Source organism: Schistocerca piceifrons, chromosome 2 (assembly GCF_021461385.2).
Source record: "Schistocerca piceifrons isolate TAMUIC-IGC-003096 chromosome 2, iqSchPice1.1, whole genome shotgun sequence".
NCBI classification, from domain to species: Eukaryota; Metazoa; Arthropoda; class Insecta; order Orthoptera; family Acrididae; genus Schistocerca; species Schistocerca piceifrons.
In genome coordinates, this window is record NC_060139.1 from 268,062,556 (window position 1) to 268,084,591 (window position 22,036).

Here is a 22,036-nt window from a genome sequence, read left to right on the forward strand (position 1 = left end):
CAGTGGGCCTGGCCCTCCTCCTAGGGGGCAGCCAAGGAGGGTAAGACCGGGAAGGCAGAAACAGGAATTGAGACAGAACTCTGTCGAGGAAGAGATGCAGCTGCAGAAGAGTGGCCAGAGAGTTTAACACATTTTATGTGCCAAATGTCTGCCCTAGTACCACCCAATTTGAACAGGGGCTTGGCTTTTGGGTGAAACCCAGCCACAGCAGTGGCTGCCTGGCAGGATGGTCACTGCCTTGAGTTCCGATTCCCTGAAAAGATGGGCAACCATTCCTAGGCTTGCACAATGTGTTCACAATGCAGGTACCAGCAGTGTGATCCCTGCGGTGTCAGAGGACTTAGCTAGATGGGTACATAACAGCCCCACCACATGGACTGGCTATCAAGCTGGTGACCTAGCAAGGAGGTGAAAGGGCTATGGCAGGGAGGCAGGGGAAGGGGGGAAAAGGGAGAGCCAAAGACGATAGGGAGGGAATTCTTCCCCATCTGACTCACACTACAGATTTCAGGTTTAGAGATGGAGGTCAATCCCTGAGGGAGGACAAAAAATAAAAGCCAAAAAGGAGGAAAAAACTTAATCAATGAAAACTGCAAGAGGAAGCAAAGTCACAAGGATAGCCAGGCCAACATAAAGAAGAACACCAAGAGAGGGAAAGGAAGAGGCAAAGGGAAAGGAACAAGGACAGGGAAGGAGAAGGAGAAGGAAGGGGAAGATAAAGGAGTCCGGAAAAGTATAAAGGCTGCAATAGCTTGGGGACACATGTGCACCACACACATACCAACAAAAGAGCTGTGGTTCCCCTGGGGGAAAAAGTTTAGGTTTTTAGATCCCAAAGGAAGAATAAACAGTACAAACTGCAATGGAATGTTAAAGGTTACAAAAATGATGCTGTATGATGCCTGGCAAATTAATTATTAAATGAGTGGAAGTTCTATAGTTTGAAAAAGATGACTCATCTTTATATAATAAAGGCATTGACAATTACTGGCAGCAATACATTTCAAAAACAGGCTTATCATTCACAGAATTAAAGTACCCAAATGTTTCAAAACTTGTTAAGATTTTGCCTACATTTTTCCATGGTAATGCAGACATAGAGATATTCCATTTTAAAGCACACATTACATTAAGACAAGGCAGGAATGATTGAAAGATTTGTAAATAATATTTAGACTGTGAGGGGTGCTCTGGCACAATATACCCATTTACCTTCAGTACCCAATGACTGACAATTCATTATGTATGGAGAGCACTTGCAAATTATGCTGCTTACAAGGAATAATGTGAAAATGAAAGCAAATCTGAATTAGAAGAAAAGCAAAAGGAGACACACAACTGAATGTATCTTGAAGAGGAGATTAAAGAGATGAATAACATGGAAAAATCAGTTGACTACCAGCTAGCTGCTCTGAAAGAAAATAAAAAGGAACTCCAACTATCTAAGGAGGCATGAAAAGAGCTTGTCCCTCAAGTTTCAGATAAACTGAAGAAAACACGTGAAGAAAATGATTTACAGACAGCAACATTGGCCCAGAGTATGCTTGAGGATGCACAAGTCATGAAAGTAGAAGAATGAGCGAAACAACTCTTGAGAAAAGAAAATCTAGTATGATTATTTAATTTTTTCTAAGATTCCTAAGAAACAGTAATACAACAATATTTTGTTGATCTTTTTTCAGTATTGAAGTGTAGAATGTCAATATTTGTAAAAATAAAAATGCATTGGAGATTTTGTTTGTGAATTACGATTACCAATACCGAATTACCAATGTACCTGCATACCAGTGCATTAATAAATTTGTATGAGGAAGTTTATTATGGTATTAACTGGCCCTTTTGATAGAGAATATCAAAAATGAAAATAATTCATCCATGCCATATTTTTTGTGGAAATAATTTGTCAATTTTAATCACTTTCTTAAAAGGTCTTATCACTTTTTTCAAATATTTTGTTATCTCTCTCGCATTCTTCAACTACCATCATGGCTCCTCACCCTGAATGATATGATTTTGCGGGTACATTCAGTGGTATATGTGCATACTATCTGCACAATATGTTGCAAATAGAATTAGTAGTAAGGAAGTAATACATTAAAATGTCACACCTGATAATGAAGTCTTACTGCATGAACAGTAAAAATATAGTAAGTGATAAACTTTTTTTCTTTTTATCATTTTGTGTGAAGTGTCAGTGAGAAAAAGTTTTGTATAGTTTTGAAATTACTGTATAGAGTTTGTTGGAAGTTGCTAAGTGCTCCATTCTTAAATCTGGATGAATACAGTCTTGGTGTCTATTTGTGGAGACTTAAGCCATCTCAAAACATATACAGAGTTTCTGTCTGTAATATTTGTCTCATTGCATTAAATCTTTAACACAAGATTATACATCATGTCGAGTAGATTATGGCCAATTTTTAAATTTCCTCAGTAATTATGTAAAATAATGAAAATCAGCTTTTTGTTGCCCACTGGAATCTGTTAGATAGGTAACCTACAACAGAGATAGGACACGGACGCTCATTCGAACCAAAAAGTCTAGTAAACATGGGCTGCAAAATGCACAGCTTGAAAGCTATGAGCAATTCTTCATCTTTGGTATTGTCAAACTGATCTCTCGTACTGTAAGCTCTTTATATAGTATATTTTGGGAGGAGGTAATATGGACCAAAACAAGAAAAAAATTATCTAGTAAACATAAAAATATGTGCCTTTAGAGCTATGAGCACTTACTCACTATAAGAGATGTTTTTCGCAGTAGTGAAGATAAATGAGTCCTCATAACTCTTAAGGTTTGCACTTTAGAGCCCTTGTTTGTTTGACATTTTTTTCTTTTTTTGGTCCATACTATCAGCTCCCAAAACATGGGAAGTAAAAAGTTTGTAGTATGAAATATTTGTTCCACAATATCAAAGAAGTGCTCATAGCTCTTAAAGTGTGCATTTTAGAGCTCACATTTATTACACTTTCTTCCTTTGAATGATCATTCCTGTCATATCCTTGAATACTGACCATTCCTCCTGGGACACCCAGTAAATATGCAAGATCAAGAATCTCAGGAGCATGATTAATATCAGTCACAAGAATGCTGAATTGAGATCAGAAAAAGAATTCATGCATTTATTTCTTAACTGCTAAGTCAACTTTATAACATAGGTTTGTGATACTTTCTCTCCAAAGTGCAACTAAAAGTATAATTTTGTTATCTCTTAACATGAGTGCATGGTGGAAGAGAGAACAATGTTAGTTATACCATGCTGAATGATTGTCGCTCACAGCATCTAGCAGACATATTACGATAAGGAAGGAATCATACCTTATGACAAATGTTGGTGATGAAAACGTTTTCTGAGTGCCTTGTGTAAAATTAGTGACTTCTCTCTTCCCTTGTTAGGAAACAGAATTTCAGCAGCAAAGGCATTTGGGGACAATCATTCAGTAAGTCCAGAATTATGGTATTGGTAAAGCAACATGCTTCAACAGTACTACTTGATAAAACTGGAACCACCCCCATCTTTTTATGCTCACAACATATAGATAACACTGTTTCAAGAGGCTCCCTTGCTCATGGAATCTGGAGACTTATGAATTGTTCTTGTAGATATATTAGGAAGGAATAGTAACCCATAAACATATGTACACTAAAATAAAATGGGGTTCAGTGTTGTAAAGCGGTCTATGCTGTCATAACAGCTAATAAAACCATCACAATTACATGAAATGGCTTGTGATTTCCATGCTCCATATCTGCTATTGTCAAATTTAATAAGGAAATGTTGGGTCCAGTAATAATTTGGACACCCTGAAATACATCTCTTCATGGACAGTTTGTCAACCATTTGTAAGTATGATCCATCTCTCTTCTTGTAATATTATCTTATGCAAATGACTACACACCTTGTGATCCAAAGAAGTTCTCATGGTACGTAGTGTTGAAAGCTGAAAATAAAACTGATTGTTAGAAGAATGTAAATGTCCTAAGCAAGTAATAAGAATTTGAATTAAAAGAATTATAAGACCTTCATGCACAGCTAAAAACGAGCCAATCCCATGTGTACTTCCATGTCCGTAGTTCAATCCAAGACTGTATAAAGGTGCTCGTATTAAAATCTCAAGTTCACTTAAAGTTTTGCCTTCAGGAAAAATAGTTGTTGCAATATTAATGCAACCCATGAGCAGTTTAGTGTATATAGTACGTTGCTCTTCAGTTGGTACTCCATAATGCATTGTGCGAGTGACATCTGTTGTTCCATCTACATAAACAAAAATTTAAATTTGAGTACAACACTCATTACACACGTACTCTGCAAAAAAAAAAAAAAAAAAAAAAAAAATGTGATAGTAAAAATATCTTTAGATGTTGCACAAAACAGAAAAAAATATCTTTAGATGTTGCATCTGTAAAAACTATAAGTAACTTATTTGTGAAACAAAATAATGGTTGGGACAGGTCACCATCAACCTCTTAGATGGAGTGTATTATGATGGATACATGAACGTACAGAAACTGATGTATCTGCTTAGCTCTCAAATTTTTTACTGTCCCAATTCCTGGATACTTATTACTAAAACTCTGTCTTCTCATCCCCCTCCCAACTTCTATCTCACCAGATGCACATGAACAACAGACAAAAATCATATCTTCTGAAACAAGAGGAAATTGTTGGAGGAAATGAGGCTGATACAGAAGTAGACAGTTTCTCAACCTAAAATCCAAAATGTGTTTTTGGACAAACATGTACTATCTGTTACTATAGGTTATCCGTCTTGAGCTGACTGCTACTGCTGTGGAAGATGGCCATGCAAACACATGTATTAAACATGTACTATGTTGTTGTTGTTGTGGTCTTCAGTCCTGAGACTGGTTTGATGCAGCTCTCCATGCTACTCTACCCTGTGCAAGCTTCTTCATCTCACAGTACCTACTGCAACCTACATCCTTCAGAATCTGCTTAGTGTATTCATCTCTTGGTCTCCCTCTACGATTTTTAGCCTCCACGCTGCCCTCCAATACTAAATTGGTGATCCCTTGATGCCTCAGAACATGTCCTACCAACCGATCCCTTCTTCTGGTCAAGTTGTGCCACAAACTTCTCTTCTCCCCAATCCTATTCAATACTTCCTCATTAGTTATGTGATCTACCACTTTAATCTTCAGCATTCTTCTGTAGCAACATGTACTAATTTTGTACATAATACTCTTTTGGATCAGATCACTTTGTACAGAATTTTTTTCCTTGAGCAGATTCCATTCCTGAAATGTGATTCTGGATGATCTACTCTTACTTTTTGTGCCCATGGCATAAGCTATTACATATATAGTGCAGTGGTGGAGAAAGTCAGCTAAAATAAGATGGCCATGTGATGATTACAAGCAGCACCAACCATGTATATAGAAACAAAATCAAGGCAGCCCTGCAATGGTTGTGAAACTTAAAGCCAATACAACTGAATATAAACATTTTCATCACAAACAAGCCACTGTGACATGATCTGCCACAACAGTCATGTAAATGCCACAATAGTCACGCAAAAAGAGAAGTACAGCTCTACAATTATGAGCTAAAAGAGTTGTGTGATAAGTTTATCTATGTAGATTTGCTAGAACTAAGTAAAATGAACCATTAAGAACACATGAGCAATGGACTGAATATAAACAGAAAGGGAAATACCAAGCTAGTTCCCCTGTTGAGTGAACTGTGCAACAAAGCTTGTAAGCAAGAGGATCAATTGTCCCTAGACTACAACCATGAGTCCTTTCTAGAACAAAGACCATCGTACAAGTATTCAGAGATGTAACTCAAATGTGTCTGAGTCCTATTCACTGGATATATATGTAATGACTCCTGCTATATACATTCCACAGTACAGTGGTGTAGACTGTATGAGAGTTCCATGGTTCTATACCCCATTGTGTTTATTCTTTGTTTTTGATTATATGGTTAATCCTTGTTTTGTCTTGTTGACATGGAATATCATGCAAACCACATAAACAGAGACAGAAAACAATGGTGTATCAAAAAGTTTGCTGTGTAAAACATGAGAAATGCATAGTTCTGCAGAGAAATTAAAAATTAAGCTATGAGTATCAGTGTCTAAAGAAGGAAAACTGCAAAGATGTCTTAACAGATGGCATTTCCCAATGTAGGTGAGAAACCATGGGGAAATCACAGCCACTTATGATGCTTTACCTCGATAAAGTGAAATGTTTCTTGTTAGGAAAAAAAAGTTACTCATTTTCTAGTAGTTCAACAACAGAATGAAAATACCCTTCGGAATTGTAAGGTAGCTACAAACAATATGGCCACACAAATGAAGAATTTACTTTTGCATAATTAATTTAAATGTGGAAATAAACCTTTTCATGAGTTAACTACATATAAACGGTGCCGTGCAACATGATCATGCATAACAGTGGTTCCATGCTGGCCTGACATTCCGTGACATGTGAAAACTACAACTGTTACTCCTGCACCAACCATGTCAGTTTTTCATTCAGCACAAAGATGAGTTCCTCACCAGTGCCTACTGAGCCAGCCTCACGTAATGGAAATTTTAGCAAGGTTACGATCAAACAACAACCTTTTTGGCAGCATGACCCCTTGCTTTGGTTCACAGAATTAGAGAGCCAGTTCATCTTAGCACAGATTACGACAGATGAAACAAAATATAGTTAAGTGGTAGCTGCATTAAGGGATGATCTTGCCACAGAAGTCCAAGACATTCTTCCTACACCTCCTGAAATCAAACGATATGCTGCCATAAAGAAGGCATTGATTATGTGGTTGTCCCAGTCTGAAGCTAAATGTCTGGAAAAGTATTTATAAATAGAGGGATTAGGCAAAAGAACTCCATCACAACTGCTTCATCAGCTGCATACTCTTGCAGGTAATACTGCCAGTAATGATGTATTATGCAATACATGGCTATCCTGACTACCAGTGGATGCACAGAAGACTTCTAGCTGAGCTTACAGTACAAGTGACTGCATTACAAAAAGCACACAAAAGGTAACACACAGGTCAATGGTCAAGGAGTCGAAATCATTTGTCAGTGATACACAACATATGTTGGCACCACAGAAAATTTGGTGAAGATGCACATAAATGTATACTATCTTGTAAAGTAAATCGTGATGCCGATACAGTAGCAGTTACAGCCACGTCAACAGGCAGTGCACAACACTTGTTTATTAAGGAACACAACACAAAAGTACAGTGCCAGATAGACCACGTTACCTTGTCACAGTCATGATGACGCTTGCCTGTATACTGCAAATAATACAAATATTACGACATATGGACACATCACTTTACTACTCCACTTCAGACTGCATAGTACCTTCGAGTGGCGGTATACTGTGGCTGATGTATCACACCCCATACTAGTAACAGACTTCCTGGCATTCTATGATCTTGTACCTGACCTATCACAACAGCAATTAGGTGATGCTACAATGTACATGCCTGCAAAAGGTAAGGTGAATTGTACTGCCACCACAACAGAGTGATCGCTGGGCACATGTAATATACACGACTACTAAAAAATTTCCCAGAGATCACAAGGCATTCATTAATGTTAGCACCTATCAAACACTTGATGGTTCATCATATCCTTGCTACTCCAGGTCTGCCAACTGATGCAGGCCCTTGACTTTTAGCAACAGATAAATTACAAATTATCAAAAAAGAGTTTTGTAGCATGTTAGCTCAAGGTATTTGCCATTCTTCAAGTAGCAGCTGGGCAGACCCTCTTCATATGGTACCAAAAAGAAGAACGGTTTGGCATCATGATGCATTCTTATCCAAAACTGCAAAGAGCGGTGTCACTGGAACACTCATCCAATTGCTAGAAACATATGTAAAGGGTTTACAGCAATGCATGGAGATTCTGTACTTTAAAGGAGAAATACTGGAGAGGAGAAGGTCAGCTACAAGAAATACATATTTTGGTGTTCCTCAGGACTATTCATATGCTATGTAAATGATTTCCCTAGTTCTCTTACAATGAGCAGTTGATCACTATGTATGCAGATGATAAATCTGGTGTCTGCTATGCAGACAGTGAGCCCAGCCTAACTGAATAGATACATAACTTTACTGAAAAGGCAAGAACTCACTTTGAAAGAGACAACCTAAAGGTAAACATAGAATAAACTAATACTATTCATTTTAAGCCAAGTGGTCCAAACAGTCAAAATTTGTGACTGATGAAATTCTACCAAAAACTATACAGATAGTAAATTCTTGGTTTTATGCATAGATGATCAACTTTCATGGAAGCAATAAGCTGATTATGTCTGTATAAATGACACCCAGTCCATATGTATTAAGAAGATTATCACATCTTAATTCTGAAACCCTAAGGACTGTATATTATGAATTGATGTACCCTTTCTTCTCTTATGGAATAGTACTGTGGGGTGGGACATGCCAAACTAACATGAAAAGGGTTTTCATACTGCAGAAGCATACTACAGAACCAGGATGAGGATACACAGCAACTTCTCAACAGCACCTCCACTTTGCTGTCTTTCACCAAAGCAAGACTCGCCAGCATCCGAGAGGATGTCACCGTGCGACTCATCCACCAGCACCCTCCAACCCCTCATCCCCACCGTGCCCCACTGTTTAGTGTTTGACACACTACTTTCTCTCGGACATCCTGGAATTACCGAGCGAGGTGACGCAGTGGTTAGCCACTGGACTCGCATTCGGGAGGACGACAGTTCAATCCCACGTCCAGCCATCCTGATTTAGGTTTTCCGTGATTTCCCTAAATCACTCCAGGCAAATGCCGGAATGGTTCCTCTGAAAGGGCACGGCCGACTTCCTTCCCTAATCTGATGAGACCAATGACCACGCTGTCTGGTCTCCTTCCCCAAACCAACCAACCAACCAACATCCTGGAATTAAGTCATCGACATTTATCATGTCAGAAAGGTTTGTGTGGCAAGACATGAAGCGCAGTTGTCAGACCTGGGCATGGAACTGCATCACCTGCCAGTGCAACAAAGTCACCAGGCACATGTTCCACCTCTTCCTTGCATTGATTGTTTATCTCGATGGGTAGAGGCTGTACCTCTCACCAACATAGTTGCTGAAACTGTATCTAAGGCTTTTGTTTCTTCCTTGATTTCCTGCTTCGGCTGCCCCACTACCATCACCTCCGACCAGGCCTGGCAGTTTGAATCAGCACTCTTCACCCAACTCTGCCAGCTGTGTGGTGTCAACAAATGATGCACAAATGCCTACCATCCCGAAGCAAACGGAGTGGTAGAACAGTGGCCTCGCACTTTCAAGACAGCACTGCAGTGTCACAAGTCTTTGGACTGAGGCTCTCCCATGGGTACTACTCAGCCTACGGTCATCATGCAAACCAGATATTGAGGGCACCATGAGTGAGTTTGTCTATGGTGAAAACCCTGTCCTCCGAGCTGTTACAATCCCCCTCTTCCCCGACAACCCCCCTGCCCCTTCCCGACTTCATAAGCCAGATCCAATCGCATTTTGCAAACATTTCCCTGACCTCTCATCTAGCCATATTCCCCCTCCCCCCCTTCCCCCACCCCACCCTACTCCTATTTGCCCTCCAATATGCCACCCAAATGTGTGGAGGATGTCACCGTCCTCATCAACGATAACATCTTCATCCTTCTCCAAGACAACTCGCCCCACCCGACCAGGGACCCAGTTTGCCAGTTGATCGCTGGCTCCCACCCACTCCCGCATGGGGTCGATCACACACTCCTCCAAGCTATGGTAACCCCCCTAGGAATGGTTACAGTTCGAATGCTGCCAGACAACCACATGGGGGACACAGTCCCTCCCCACACCACTACATCCTCACTCATGGGCCAATGCCTCATCTGCCCACACCACCTACAGGAGTTCCACGTCAACCTTCCAGCATTGGCCCTGCTGCAACAACCTCTAGAGATGGAAATCCCCATCACATCACTGCCATCACACTCACTGCCTTCACTGCTGGACGTGCCCCCCTTCCAGCAAACCATGCTCCACACTATGGGGGAGGGGAGGGGGGTGTCCATGTGGCATTGACAAATATGAATGATAGATCTCTGCCATCACAAGTTCTTTGACTCTGAACCTAACGGCTCATGCCATCTTGCTTGTTCAGTTCGCTTTATAATTTGTTATAATGTGGACATTTGTATGAAATATACTGATTCTTACAGAAATGAGTGTGTTTCTTTGGGCTACAACCCAACAGAAATCCCAATAATATAATGTAATAAGAAATAATGTAAACTAAAAAAAAGTAATTGCTAAAACTGTATACTTAGCTGAAAATGCACACGCAGGTAAAATTACATGTTATGAGCAATAAACTGTATTGAATTGAAGACCCCTGTGGTGATTACTGGCAATTAAATGTGAGAACCATTCCAGAAAGGTAACCTGTGTTGCATATTGAGGATTTCTCTGCTGGGATACAAGGCAAAATGATTTTTTCAACAATAGATTTGGTCAGAGCATACTATCAGATTCCACTTGCTCGTGAAGAAATTCCTAAGATGCTGTCACCATGCCATTTGGTTTATTCAAGTTCTCATGAATACTATTCAGGCTCTGTAATGCAGCACAGACTTTTCTGAGATTCATGGACGAGATAACGCATGATCTAGAATTTTGTTATGTATCTGAAGAGGAATATATGCAGCATTTGATGAAGTTGTTTGAATGTTTGTATGCAAAAGGACTGATAGTGAAGCCAAGTAAGGTGTTGCCAACAACTGAGGCATATTGACTACACTGGCCAGTTTCCAAACAACATCATATATATGCAAGGCAAACTTAATATACCTGCTGACACACTCTCAGATTGAGACAATGGGTGTAATCAAGTATACAACATTACAAATAGAGGCCATAGCTGCAGCTATTGAATTTGATGCCATGGGATGGGTGCAACAAGGAGACCTGCTACACTAAGTGAGGATTTTTTATGGTACCGAGTAAGCAGAAAGAGAACATGGAAAAAGATGTAAGTAAAACTGTCCATCTTAAATACCAGTGTGACAATAGTGAGACGAATATAAACACCGGACAAAGATACGATCCAGATTTAATGACACAAACTGAAAAAAATCACTGCATAGTACCAGAAGCAAAGGGAGCAAGTGAAGTGCTTAGTATATTACAGGAAGGGGAACTATTACATTTAAAGCCAACTGTTAGAATACTTCACCAAAATGTTCAATACATAAACAATAAAACAGAGGAACTAGAGGTAATATTACAGGAGTATAGGCCAAACATTCTAGTAGTTACAGAACATGGGCTAAAAGAAAATCACATAGGAATGTACAACTTGAAGAATTATGTGAAAGTAGCCAGTTTTTGCAGAACGTCCTATAAAGGTGGTGGGGTTGCCATTTTTTCTAACTATAAATCAACTAAAGCCATAAATATAACAAAATATGCAATAGAATTGAGCTTTGAAGCTACAGCACTGGAAACTAAAATTGCTGGGAATTTATGTTGTGTATTAGGTTTGTATCAATCACCAAATGGTATAATTAAAACCTTCTTTGAACAGCTGGAAGATATAATCCAACACCTCTCAAAAACATATGCTTATTTGATCATTATAGGAGATCTGAACATAGACACGAGTAAAAATACAGACAATACTAAGACCCTACTGGACTTATTGTGCATATACAATCTAAAAATAAAAATAGATAAACCAACCAGAGTAACAAAGCATAGTGAAACTATTATTGATCATGTAATAACAAATATTCCTACATGCTATTGTGACACACAGGTAATAAACTCCACATTAGCAGACCATTTTGCAATCATGATAGACATAAATATAAAGACTAGTGATTCAGTGCAGAAGATACGGGAGATGAGAAGACAGAACTACCCACATAACATAAATCTGCTAAAAAAGATGTTAGAGGCAGAAAACTGGGTAACAATATATGCAGCTAAAGATGCAAACACCAAATGGAACCAGTTTTATTCTTTATTCAATTATTATTATGATGTTACATGTCCTGTTAGTAAAAGGCTTGTCAAACAGCAACAAAAAAAAGAAAAGCTGGGTGACTGGAGAAGTAATCCATGCCAGAAATAATCTGAGAGTGTATTACGACCTCTCCAAACAAAAAAATAATGAGGCCTACAACACACTGTATAAAATAAAAAGAAAGAGTACTGTAGTTTTATCAGAAAAACTAAAGCATCATTCATCAGGATGTCTATAGATAAGGGAAAGAACTACTCAAAAGGTTTATGGTCGTTCATTAATGGAGAGAGAGGAAAAGTAACAAATCGGGCAGAGGACATCTGCCCACTGATGAGTGGGAAAAGCAACACAAACCCTCTAGAAGTAGCCAATACTTTTAACAGATATTATATTACTGTAGCAGACGAATTAATAAGTCAAAATAAAACAAATGCAGTAAGTAAATTGTTAAACCCCCCCACATACAAATCATACTATGGTTTTCATACCTACAACAGATGCAGAAGTGTCAAACCTAATAAAACAACTTAAAATTAAACATTCTTCTGGCCTGGATGGTGTCACATCACATCTCATAAAGGAATGCAGAGAATGTATATTAAAACCATTGACACACTTGCTGAATGCTGCGATAGAAGAAGGTATATTTCCAGATTCAGTGAAAGTAAGTAAAGTGAAGCCAATATTTAAGAAAGGGAACAGGGAAGAATTAGGAAATTACAGGCCAATATCATTGATCTCAACATTTGCTAAAATCTATGAAATGATAATAAAGAATAGAATTGTAAGTTTTATAACAAAGTACAGTATACTGCATTCATCACAACATGGTTTCAGAGAAGGGAAGTCAACAAAAACAGCATCAACAGATATAATTGAGCACATTCTTAATTTACTTGACAGGCAACAGAAGACTTGTGGGATTTTTATGGACCTATCTAAGGCATCTGATTGCGTGAACCACTCAAAATTAATGATGAAATTATATCAGTATGGAATTAGAGGAAAATGCTATGACATACTTAAATCATACATTACAAATAGGAAACAATGCACAGAAATCAGACATACTAGTGGGGGAAATATAACAAACTACATATCAGAATTACAAACAGTTAAACACGGTGTGCCGCAAGGGTCTGTGCTTGGGCCAATACTATTTATACTCTACGTAAATGACTTCCCTAGCTATATAAATCAGAAACTTATAATGTATGCTGATGACACAACAATCATTTGCACAGCTGACACAAAGGAGGAGCTTGAGAAGGAAGCTCTCCTGACTATTGAAAATGCAAATAAATATTTAACACAAAACAACCTGTTTATGAATCAGTCTAAAACAATGAATGTAGTATTTCAGACCAAGCATAGTGAAAATTATAATATAAATGTCAATATAAATGGAAAGACTATTAAAGAAGTAACCAGCACAAATTTTCTAGGAACTCTAATAGGCAAACATTTGGCATGGGGGGAGCACATAGATGCACTGTGTAAAAAGATAAACAAACAGATCTTCATCATGCATAAAACAGCTAAGACTGTGGGTGATAAAGTCCTCAGATCAATGTATTATGGACTTGTCTTCCCACATTTGTCTTATTCAGTTCATATATGGGGAAATGCACAAGCTGGCTACCTAAAAAGAATATTCACAATTCAGAAAAGGGCAGTGAGATGCATTGCAAAAATACCACCAAGACAGACCTGTAGGCAAGCTTTTGTACACTATAATATAATGACAGTATATTCACTGTATATATACCAAAGTATAATGGTGGTAAGGTCAAGTGATAAACACCTCCTAAATAAAGATGTACACAAACACGGTACAAGAGGAAATGAAAATTACTACATGATAAACAGAAATCTAAAATTGACTATGACTGCCCCAGAAGAAGCAGGCAAAAGGTTCTTTAATAAACTCCCCAAAATCATTAAAAAAGAAACAGATCTAAAATGTTTTAAAAATCATTTGAAACTATATCTCACAGAGAAATGTATATACAGTTTGAGTGAATACTAAGATGGTGTTTAAGTATATCATTACTGAAATTACCTGTAAAAATTATCATTTCTGTATGTTTTTTTATTTGTGTGTACGTATAATGTGAAACATGTAAAACCTTTGTATGATTATGGACTATTTCTGTTTAATCATTTGTTTCATTTATATATATATTGAAATCAAGTTTGATGTTAATAGGCTATTGTATGACACACCCAATACTCTCAGCTGGATTTTCAGCTGGAGTCCATGGGCAAAGAATAAATAAATAAATAAATAAATAAATAAATAAATAAATGAGGAGCTGCATACATTGTGTGGCAACAATCAGGTTTCCAACTATGAAGAGTGACAAACCGGGCATGAACATGGAGTTATATTGTGATGTCACCAAGCTAAAGTTTCGGCCATTTGTTCTGCAGCAATTTTGAACCCAGGCAATCAGTTCAATACACAATCTAGCACATACCAGAATCTGAGGAACCATAAAGCAGGTTAAATGGAGTTACATCTTGCCCAGTATGAACATTGTTAGTAAATTGTATGTCTAACAATGTATGGCCTGTCAAAAGAAGAAAGTCACGCAACATGTCAGGGCACCATTAGGTACAACACTATGAAAAGGAAAGTTTCTACTCATTATATAGCAGAAATGCTGAGTCGCAGATAGGTGCAACTAAAAGACTCACAAGACTGTGGATTCAGTTGCATAATACTGCAGTCATGTCTGTGAGCTGCATTTGCATGAGAATGTTTGTGTGTGCATCTGTCATCTATTGTTGATGAAGGCCTTAATGGCCAAAAGCTTTATTTGTGACAGTCTTTTGGTTGTACCTATCTGCGACTCAGCATCTCCACTATATGATGAGTAGCAACTTTGCTTTTCATAATATTATTACATCCGGATATTGCATTGTTTGATTTTACCATTAGGTACATTTAGACTGCCTAACTAACAATTTGATCACAGCCACATGGATATTGTAGGTCTACTATCAACGTCCAAAGGCTACAGTTACTGCCTTAAAATCGTGGACAGATACTCAAGGTGGCCAGAAGCATTACCTATGGCAGATGTCACTGCAAAGAATGTGGTGAAAAAGTTTTTCAGAGGATACATTATGCATTTTAGCATACTGTTGAGAATAATGACAGATCAAAGATGTCAATTTGAGGCACGCCTCTTTATGGTCCTTGCCACATTTTTAGGTGGCAAGCGAACAAGGACCACCACTTATCATCCCACAGTAAACACCGTGGTGGAACACCCGCACCAACAACTGAAACCAGCCCTTTGAAGTCACACAAAATACAAGTGGACAGAAAGCCTATCAGTTGTTTTACTAGGATTGAGAACAGCATTCAAGTATGAACTCCAAGCCACAGTAGCAGAGCTGTTGTATGGCCAATTGTTACACCTGCCTGGAGAGTTCATCCATGACATGGGAGATAAAACCATCACAGTGCCAGAGTTTGTTATCAAGCTGCAATCCCACATACATCAGTTTCATCCAGTACAGCCTCATGAACAAACCAGATGCCACATGTTTGTCTTTGAAGATTTAGCAACCTGTTCAAGTGTGCCATTACATAATGACACCATATACAGACCACTGCAACTGCCATAAGCAGGTCCATATACAGTAATTAGTCAAGGTGACAACAATTTCAAGAATGACATCCATAGGCTACCCTATCAAAGCTGTGCTTAACTGTATCAGTCTGGCATTTCAAGATTCACGACCAACAGAAAAAGAACTGGCATTGAGAAACATGAAGAAGGGAGAGGCAGCAACTAAAGATTCTCCCACACAGCAAGCTACAGAGGAGTCTCAATGAACATTGGATGCTGCAACACAGGAAACACCAGCAGGATCTACAACCCTGCAGCTAGAAGAACACACCCATTCCAAGGAGATGCCCCCTGGGTTTTAAGAAAGGCATGAAACTGGATGGCATATCAAATTTAATGAGAAGTACTGCTGACACTGGGAGTGGGGGTAATTGTTTAGTGACTCCTACTATACACATTCCGCAGTACAGTGATGTAGACTGTACTAGAGTGCCATGGTTCTGTGCCACATTGTTTTTATTCTGGGTTTTGGTAATATAATTATTCCTCCTTTTGACTTGCTGACACTGAATGCCAAGCAAACCACATACTTCTGTGTAATTAATTTATATGTAGAAATAAATCTTTTCATGAGTTAACCACACATATATGCTTCATACAGACTTAAATTCATATGAGAATAATCTTATCATTTTTTGTCATAATGTACAAGGCACATGAAACAAAATAAACACTTTTGAATAATTTGATACAGTACTGCTGGATGTGTTGTAGTCGTCACAGAAAATCAGTAACCAGTAGATAAAATTCATTGTTTCAAATTAGAGAGCCACAATCTAGCAACATCTTACTATAGTGCACATAATGAAGGCAGTGGTGTTACCATTTACTTGAGGAAAAGGTAAGCTTATAACCACCATACAAAAAGTGCACTGCTTGAACAAGTTTGCTGTTGAAAATGATTTCAAATTTGTAATTCTCAAATTTGTATTTCATATTGTTTCTTTTCTTTTTTGAAGGCATATATTGATACCTCTCTGGAAATTTTAATACTTTCCTGAAATCACTTGATGGAGTTTTGAGAAGGTTAATGTCAGGTCATGTAAGTGTAAGTCTCATGATATTCAGAGACCTGAACATCAACACTTTACATGATTGCCAGGAAAGCAAATGTTTTGCAGATTGTATCATATTTTATGAGGCTAAAGATCTACTGGATCTAGTACCCACTAGAATAGTTAGCACACATAATAGTTCAGTAAATCATGTTTTAACAAATTATGACCACATGTTCTCAGCAGACATATTAAATGGCCTCTTCTTGGATAATTTACTCAGAGACCAGTGGCTAGACTGTGATTTTTAATTGTCTAATTGCCTCATAAATTTCCTTTTGTACAGCAATTTACTTGTAACATAGGACATGTTATTATGATTACAATCTAGCAATATATGCAGTACATATAACAGCTTCCACAGTAAATACATATAATAGCTTGCACAATGTATGTATAATGTTCCATAATGCATGGTGATTTACAGTACATAATCTTTTAACTCGGGTATCGTCAATGCCTACACCATGATGTCAGCCACCGCATGACCACAGGTCACATGTAAGACAGCTCACAGGCAGCTGTTCCACACAGGTGCAGAGCTACCAATGAGGACAGCACAGACATGGCTCATGCATGTAGCTGCCTCCACTGTAACATGGCAATGTCCAGCCAGTGTACTCACATCAAATAGCTACATGACGGTACTGCACCAATCGTGCAATGCCATGCCACAGTAGACTCACTGATGGTAGGTATATTTCTACGTTGCCTGGGGCTTTATAAGTGCATGCAGCCCTTCACTAGAGCAGTTTCATCTTGGGCTTCACTACTGCTGATACCATGAGGCTACACCATTCAGATCACGATCATCAGGATATCAATCCCACTCTGGAAATGGACTACCCCAAGGATTCTGCTTCACAGCACTCAAACCTCAGTGTCAGCCACAGACTCTGCTGACATCCGTCCCAGTGGCTGCTCTATATCATTAATTGGCTTTTTCCTTATTGTGGAATAAACTTGTTTTCTATGCACACATACTGTTATTTGTTTTTCTACATTCACAGACACAAGAAATAGTGGTCACAGAGGCTGGTTCTAGTACTGTTTTACATTTTCTGCCCTGGTGGCATGTCCGTGCTTTCCATGGGTATGTCTCATCACCTCTGATGGGGAATCTCTGTTGTTCATTTCCAGAGTGGACGGTGTTTAGATTTAGGTTTTGGAGGAGTGTCTCTTTGTTCTTGTGTTTGTCTTACTTGTCACTTATTCTTTTTTACCTTGGTGGCTGCCCAGCAAGAGGAAACCTTGTCACAACAGAAACTTCTTAAGTTTCAGTGAATGCAGTACACTCAACTGAAGGACAAGATATCATTGCTGTTGGAGGTCTGACAGCTTCTGCAAAAAGCCCTGTTTCAACTTGTCACCCATGCTGATGATGACAGCAGCAGACACCATTCAGCTCCACCATTCTGCAAGCTGGATGCTGTCACAGAGGAATGGGATGAATACAAACTGCAGATGTTTCAACACTTTGTGGCTTTCAACATTTTGTTTGATTTTCAATGCTCATGGGTTGGCATGGGTATCTCAGGAATTTGCACTAAGCTTTTGTCACTTACTCAGCCTGAATCTGTTTCTTTTCTGGAATTCACTGCTGCTCTTGATAAGTATTTAGACTCAAAGTTGCTGGTCACTGCTGCACCATATAGGTTCTTTCAAATGAAGTGCTAACCTATCCAGTCCTATTGGCAGTGGCTCAAAGAGTTACGTGGTATGACCCACACCTGCCAATTTACATGCCTTTGTAGTAAGTCTTACACAGATGCCATGCTGCAGAACACTATTGTTCAGAATGTTACTGATTCCTGACTGTGGGAAAATGTCCTCAAACTATTGGATCCTTCTCTTGAGGATGCCAGTCATATAGTTCAGGTGCAGGAATTGTTTGACACTGCAGAGCTGGAAATGTTGCCTCCTATGGTGGCCACTTTTCACACCCTCTGATCTTTTTCAAATGGTATGTCTGCTTCTTCTGGGCACCATGAACAATCTATGGCATGCCTGCTGAGGTCTCATATTGGTGGCAAATTGCAATCCTGCAGTGATAGGGATGCTTGTTTCTGCCAAGCCAATATTTGTTTTGGAAAAGGTTGGGCACATCCAAGACATTTGCTCAATGAAGTTGCAGTCCTGCTTGTTCCCACAGCCACCCAAGGTTCTGAGACAATGGATATTCACAATGCCACACTCCTCAACCATTCAGTTCGTGATGAGGCATTGCCTGTTCAGACCTAATACAGTATTTACACGAGGCAGAACTCATCCCAGGTTTCCAGTCTGACCCAGTGTTTCTCAGTGCTTATAAGTGAGCCATTGAAACTTTTCATTTGGCTGCGTATTCAGAATCAGGTTGTACAATTCCAGCTTGATACTGGGGCTTCTGTGACGTTGATCAATGGGTCCACATTTGGAAAGCTTGGGCCCCCATGGCTCAAAGCTCTGAAACATGCCATCACCACATGCAATTGTAATTGCATCACAATCCTAGGAACTTTTTCCCTATAGATGCAGTACCAATCTACGTATAAGGCAATTCCTGTCATGGTGCTTCACCCTTATGACCGTTCTACCAGTTTTAGCCTTAATATTTTTGACACCTCTGGCCTCCAAATCTTTGATAATGCAGTAGTGATTAACTCCCATATCCCCTTTAACAGCATCATGAAGCTCTGTGACAAATACCATCAGCTTTTTGACAACCCTCAGGGTAGGGGAAAATACTTTACCACCATCAGTTTGAAAGACACTGCCCAGCTGCAATTTTTCAAAGCATGAGAGGTGCCCCATGACATTTAGGAGGATTCTGGGCAGAGTTCAGACATATATAGGACCTGGGGGGTATCACATCCATTTCTGCCAGTCAGTGGCCTTCACCCCTCGTCACAGTAAGAAAATCCAACACGTGACTCCACCATTGCACATATTTTATGTTCACCTTTAATTAACAGTCTGTCATGGATTCATACCCTCTCTCTTACCCTGAACAGTTAATGGAAAAAGTACAAGGAAACATGTTCATCTTAAAGATCAATCTCAAGGATGCCTATTTGTAAGTCCCATTGGATGAAGTGACAAAATCTCTCCTTGTCATCAACACTTATATTGGGCTGTTCTAATATCATTGTCTCCCCTTTGGCAGCACTTTGCCCCAGCTATCTTCCAAACTTTTTTGGAGCACCTAATATAGAAGGTACTGTCCTGCTACAATTATCTGGATGACATCATCATCTTGAGCACTACTTTAGATGAGCACCTCCGGAACCTGGATTACTTTTTCCAAACCCTCACTGATGCAGGACTCAGGTGCAATTAAAAATAGATCACACACCACACACACACACACACACACACACACACACACACACACACACACACACACACACACACACACACACACACAAATGCAACTCACACACGCATGACTGTAGCCCCTGGCAACTGAAGCCATGTGCAGAGTGTGTGTCTGTCATCTATTTTTGATGAAAACCTTGCTGGCCTAAAGCTTATTTCTGACAATCTTTTCATTGTGCCTATCTGTGACTCAGCACCCCTGCTATAAGGTGAGTAGCAACTTTCCTTTTCATAATATTGTTATAATATTTTATACTATTTTGTAGTTTGGCAAGTCCAGTATCATGAATGTGAATAATATGGGTGCTAAACAAATAAATAAAGATACTGGTCTGTAATAGTTAGGATCTTAATTCATTCCTTTTTGTGAACAGGCATTATATTATTTAACTGAAGTTGATCAGGAAATAACTCCATTTTAGAATGAGCAGTTGACAATATCCAATAGTGGTGTAATTATTTCTGCTGCCACATGCTTGATTATGTACTTTGACACTTCATCATGTCCAGCAGAATTCTCTCTCTTAAGCAATTTTTTATAACCTTTACCACTTCCTCATCAGATACTGGTCTTAAGAATGTTTAGTGGCTTGGGTTATATGTGACTGTTGTCTGGTGACTTTCTTAGCTATCACTTCAATGTTTTAAGTTTTCTACAGTATCTAGTAGTTATTACTCAGAATTTTGGCAATTTCTTTTTTATCTGAAACTATTTTGTTACTCACTTTCGTCCTTTTGGTTTCATTTGTTTTCTGTGCATATTTTTTGCTGCCCCTCTCAATGCTAATTATATTCCAAGCTATTTTTATTTTATTTGTTGATTCTGAAATAATCTCATTTAAAGATCATCTTATCTACTGTCTACACTATAGTGTAGGTTTCAAAACTTTCTCTTCATTCTCTGTCTGACTTTGCTGACTGTAAATTGCGGTGCAAACATAAGTTCTGCAAAGAAGCCACGATATTGAAAGCAGAAAGAATTAGCCAACAGGCACAAAGCTAAGATAACATTTCAAAGTCTTGCTAGTCAGTTGTAAATAAAATTACAAACAATGCAACAGAAACTAAAAGTAATGACGCAGAATTAACAGTAAATAATGAGTCATTCCTGATTCCCTTCTAGTTAGCAATATTTTTAATAATTACTTTAGAGGTACTGTTGAAAGTGATGTCTGCATGAAACTGGGTGCACAGTATGCATTTGAGTCTGCTAATGAACATATATGAAGTACACAAACATGCAGTATGCACTGATCACATTCTGAAGCTTATTGACAGCCTCAGAAACAAAAAATCTACAGGATTAGATGAAATTTCTCCATTTTGGTTGAAGAAATGTAAATATGAGCTAGTAAAACCACTAGTTTATCTACATTTACATCTAAATGATTACTCTGCAATTCACAATTAAGTTCCTGGCAGAGGGTTCATCGAAGCACCTTCAGGTTATTTTTATACCATTCCACTATTGAACTGCATGTGGGAAAAACTAACATTTAAATCTTTCTGTGCAAGATCTGGTTTCTCTAATTTTATTATGATGGCCACTTCTCCCTATGTAGGAGGGCACCAGCAAAATATTTTCGCATTCAGAGGAAAAAGCTTGTGACTGAAATTTCATGAGGAGATCCTGTCACAATGAAAAATGCCTTTGCTTTAATGACTGCCATGCTACTATTCAAATCTGTGGAACCCTCTCCTGTGTTTCACAACAATACAAAATGAGCTATCTTCTTTGAACTTTTTTGATGCCCTCTGTCAATTCTATCTGATGAGGATCCCACAACACACAGGAATACTCCAAAGAGGATGGACAAGTGCAGTGTAGACAGTCTCTTTAGTAGACCTATTGCATTTTCTAAGTGTTCTGCCAATAGATCACAGTCTTTGATCCACTTTCCCCACAACATTATCTATGTGATCATCCCAATTTATATTATTCATAATTGTAATTCCTAAGTATTTAGCTGAATCCAC

At 38.6% G+C, this 22,036-nt stretch overlaps 1 protein-coding gene across 1 annotated transcript in view; it reads right to left on the bottom strand.

Moving 5' to 3' along the window:
* The window catches only part of LOC124777135 (xaa-Pro aminopeptidase ApepP-like), a 126,569-nt gene that overhangs the window by 27,472 nt on the left and 77,061 nt on the right, over positions 1-22,036 (bottom strand). Inside the window, exons 9-10 of the mRNA XM_047252428.1 lie at positions 4,020-4,253; positions 3,898-3,939 (exon numbers count right to left, since the gene is read on the bottom strand). Of these exons, the coding sequence (XP_047108384.1) occupies positions 3,898-3,939; positions 4,020-4,253 (276 nt within the window). The remainder of the gene's footprint in view (positions 1-3,897; positions 3,940-4,019; positions 4,254-22,036) is intronic.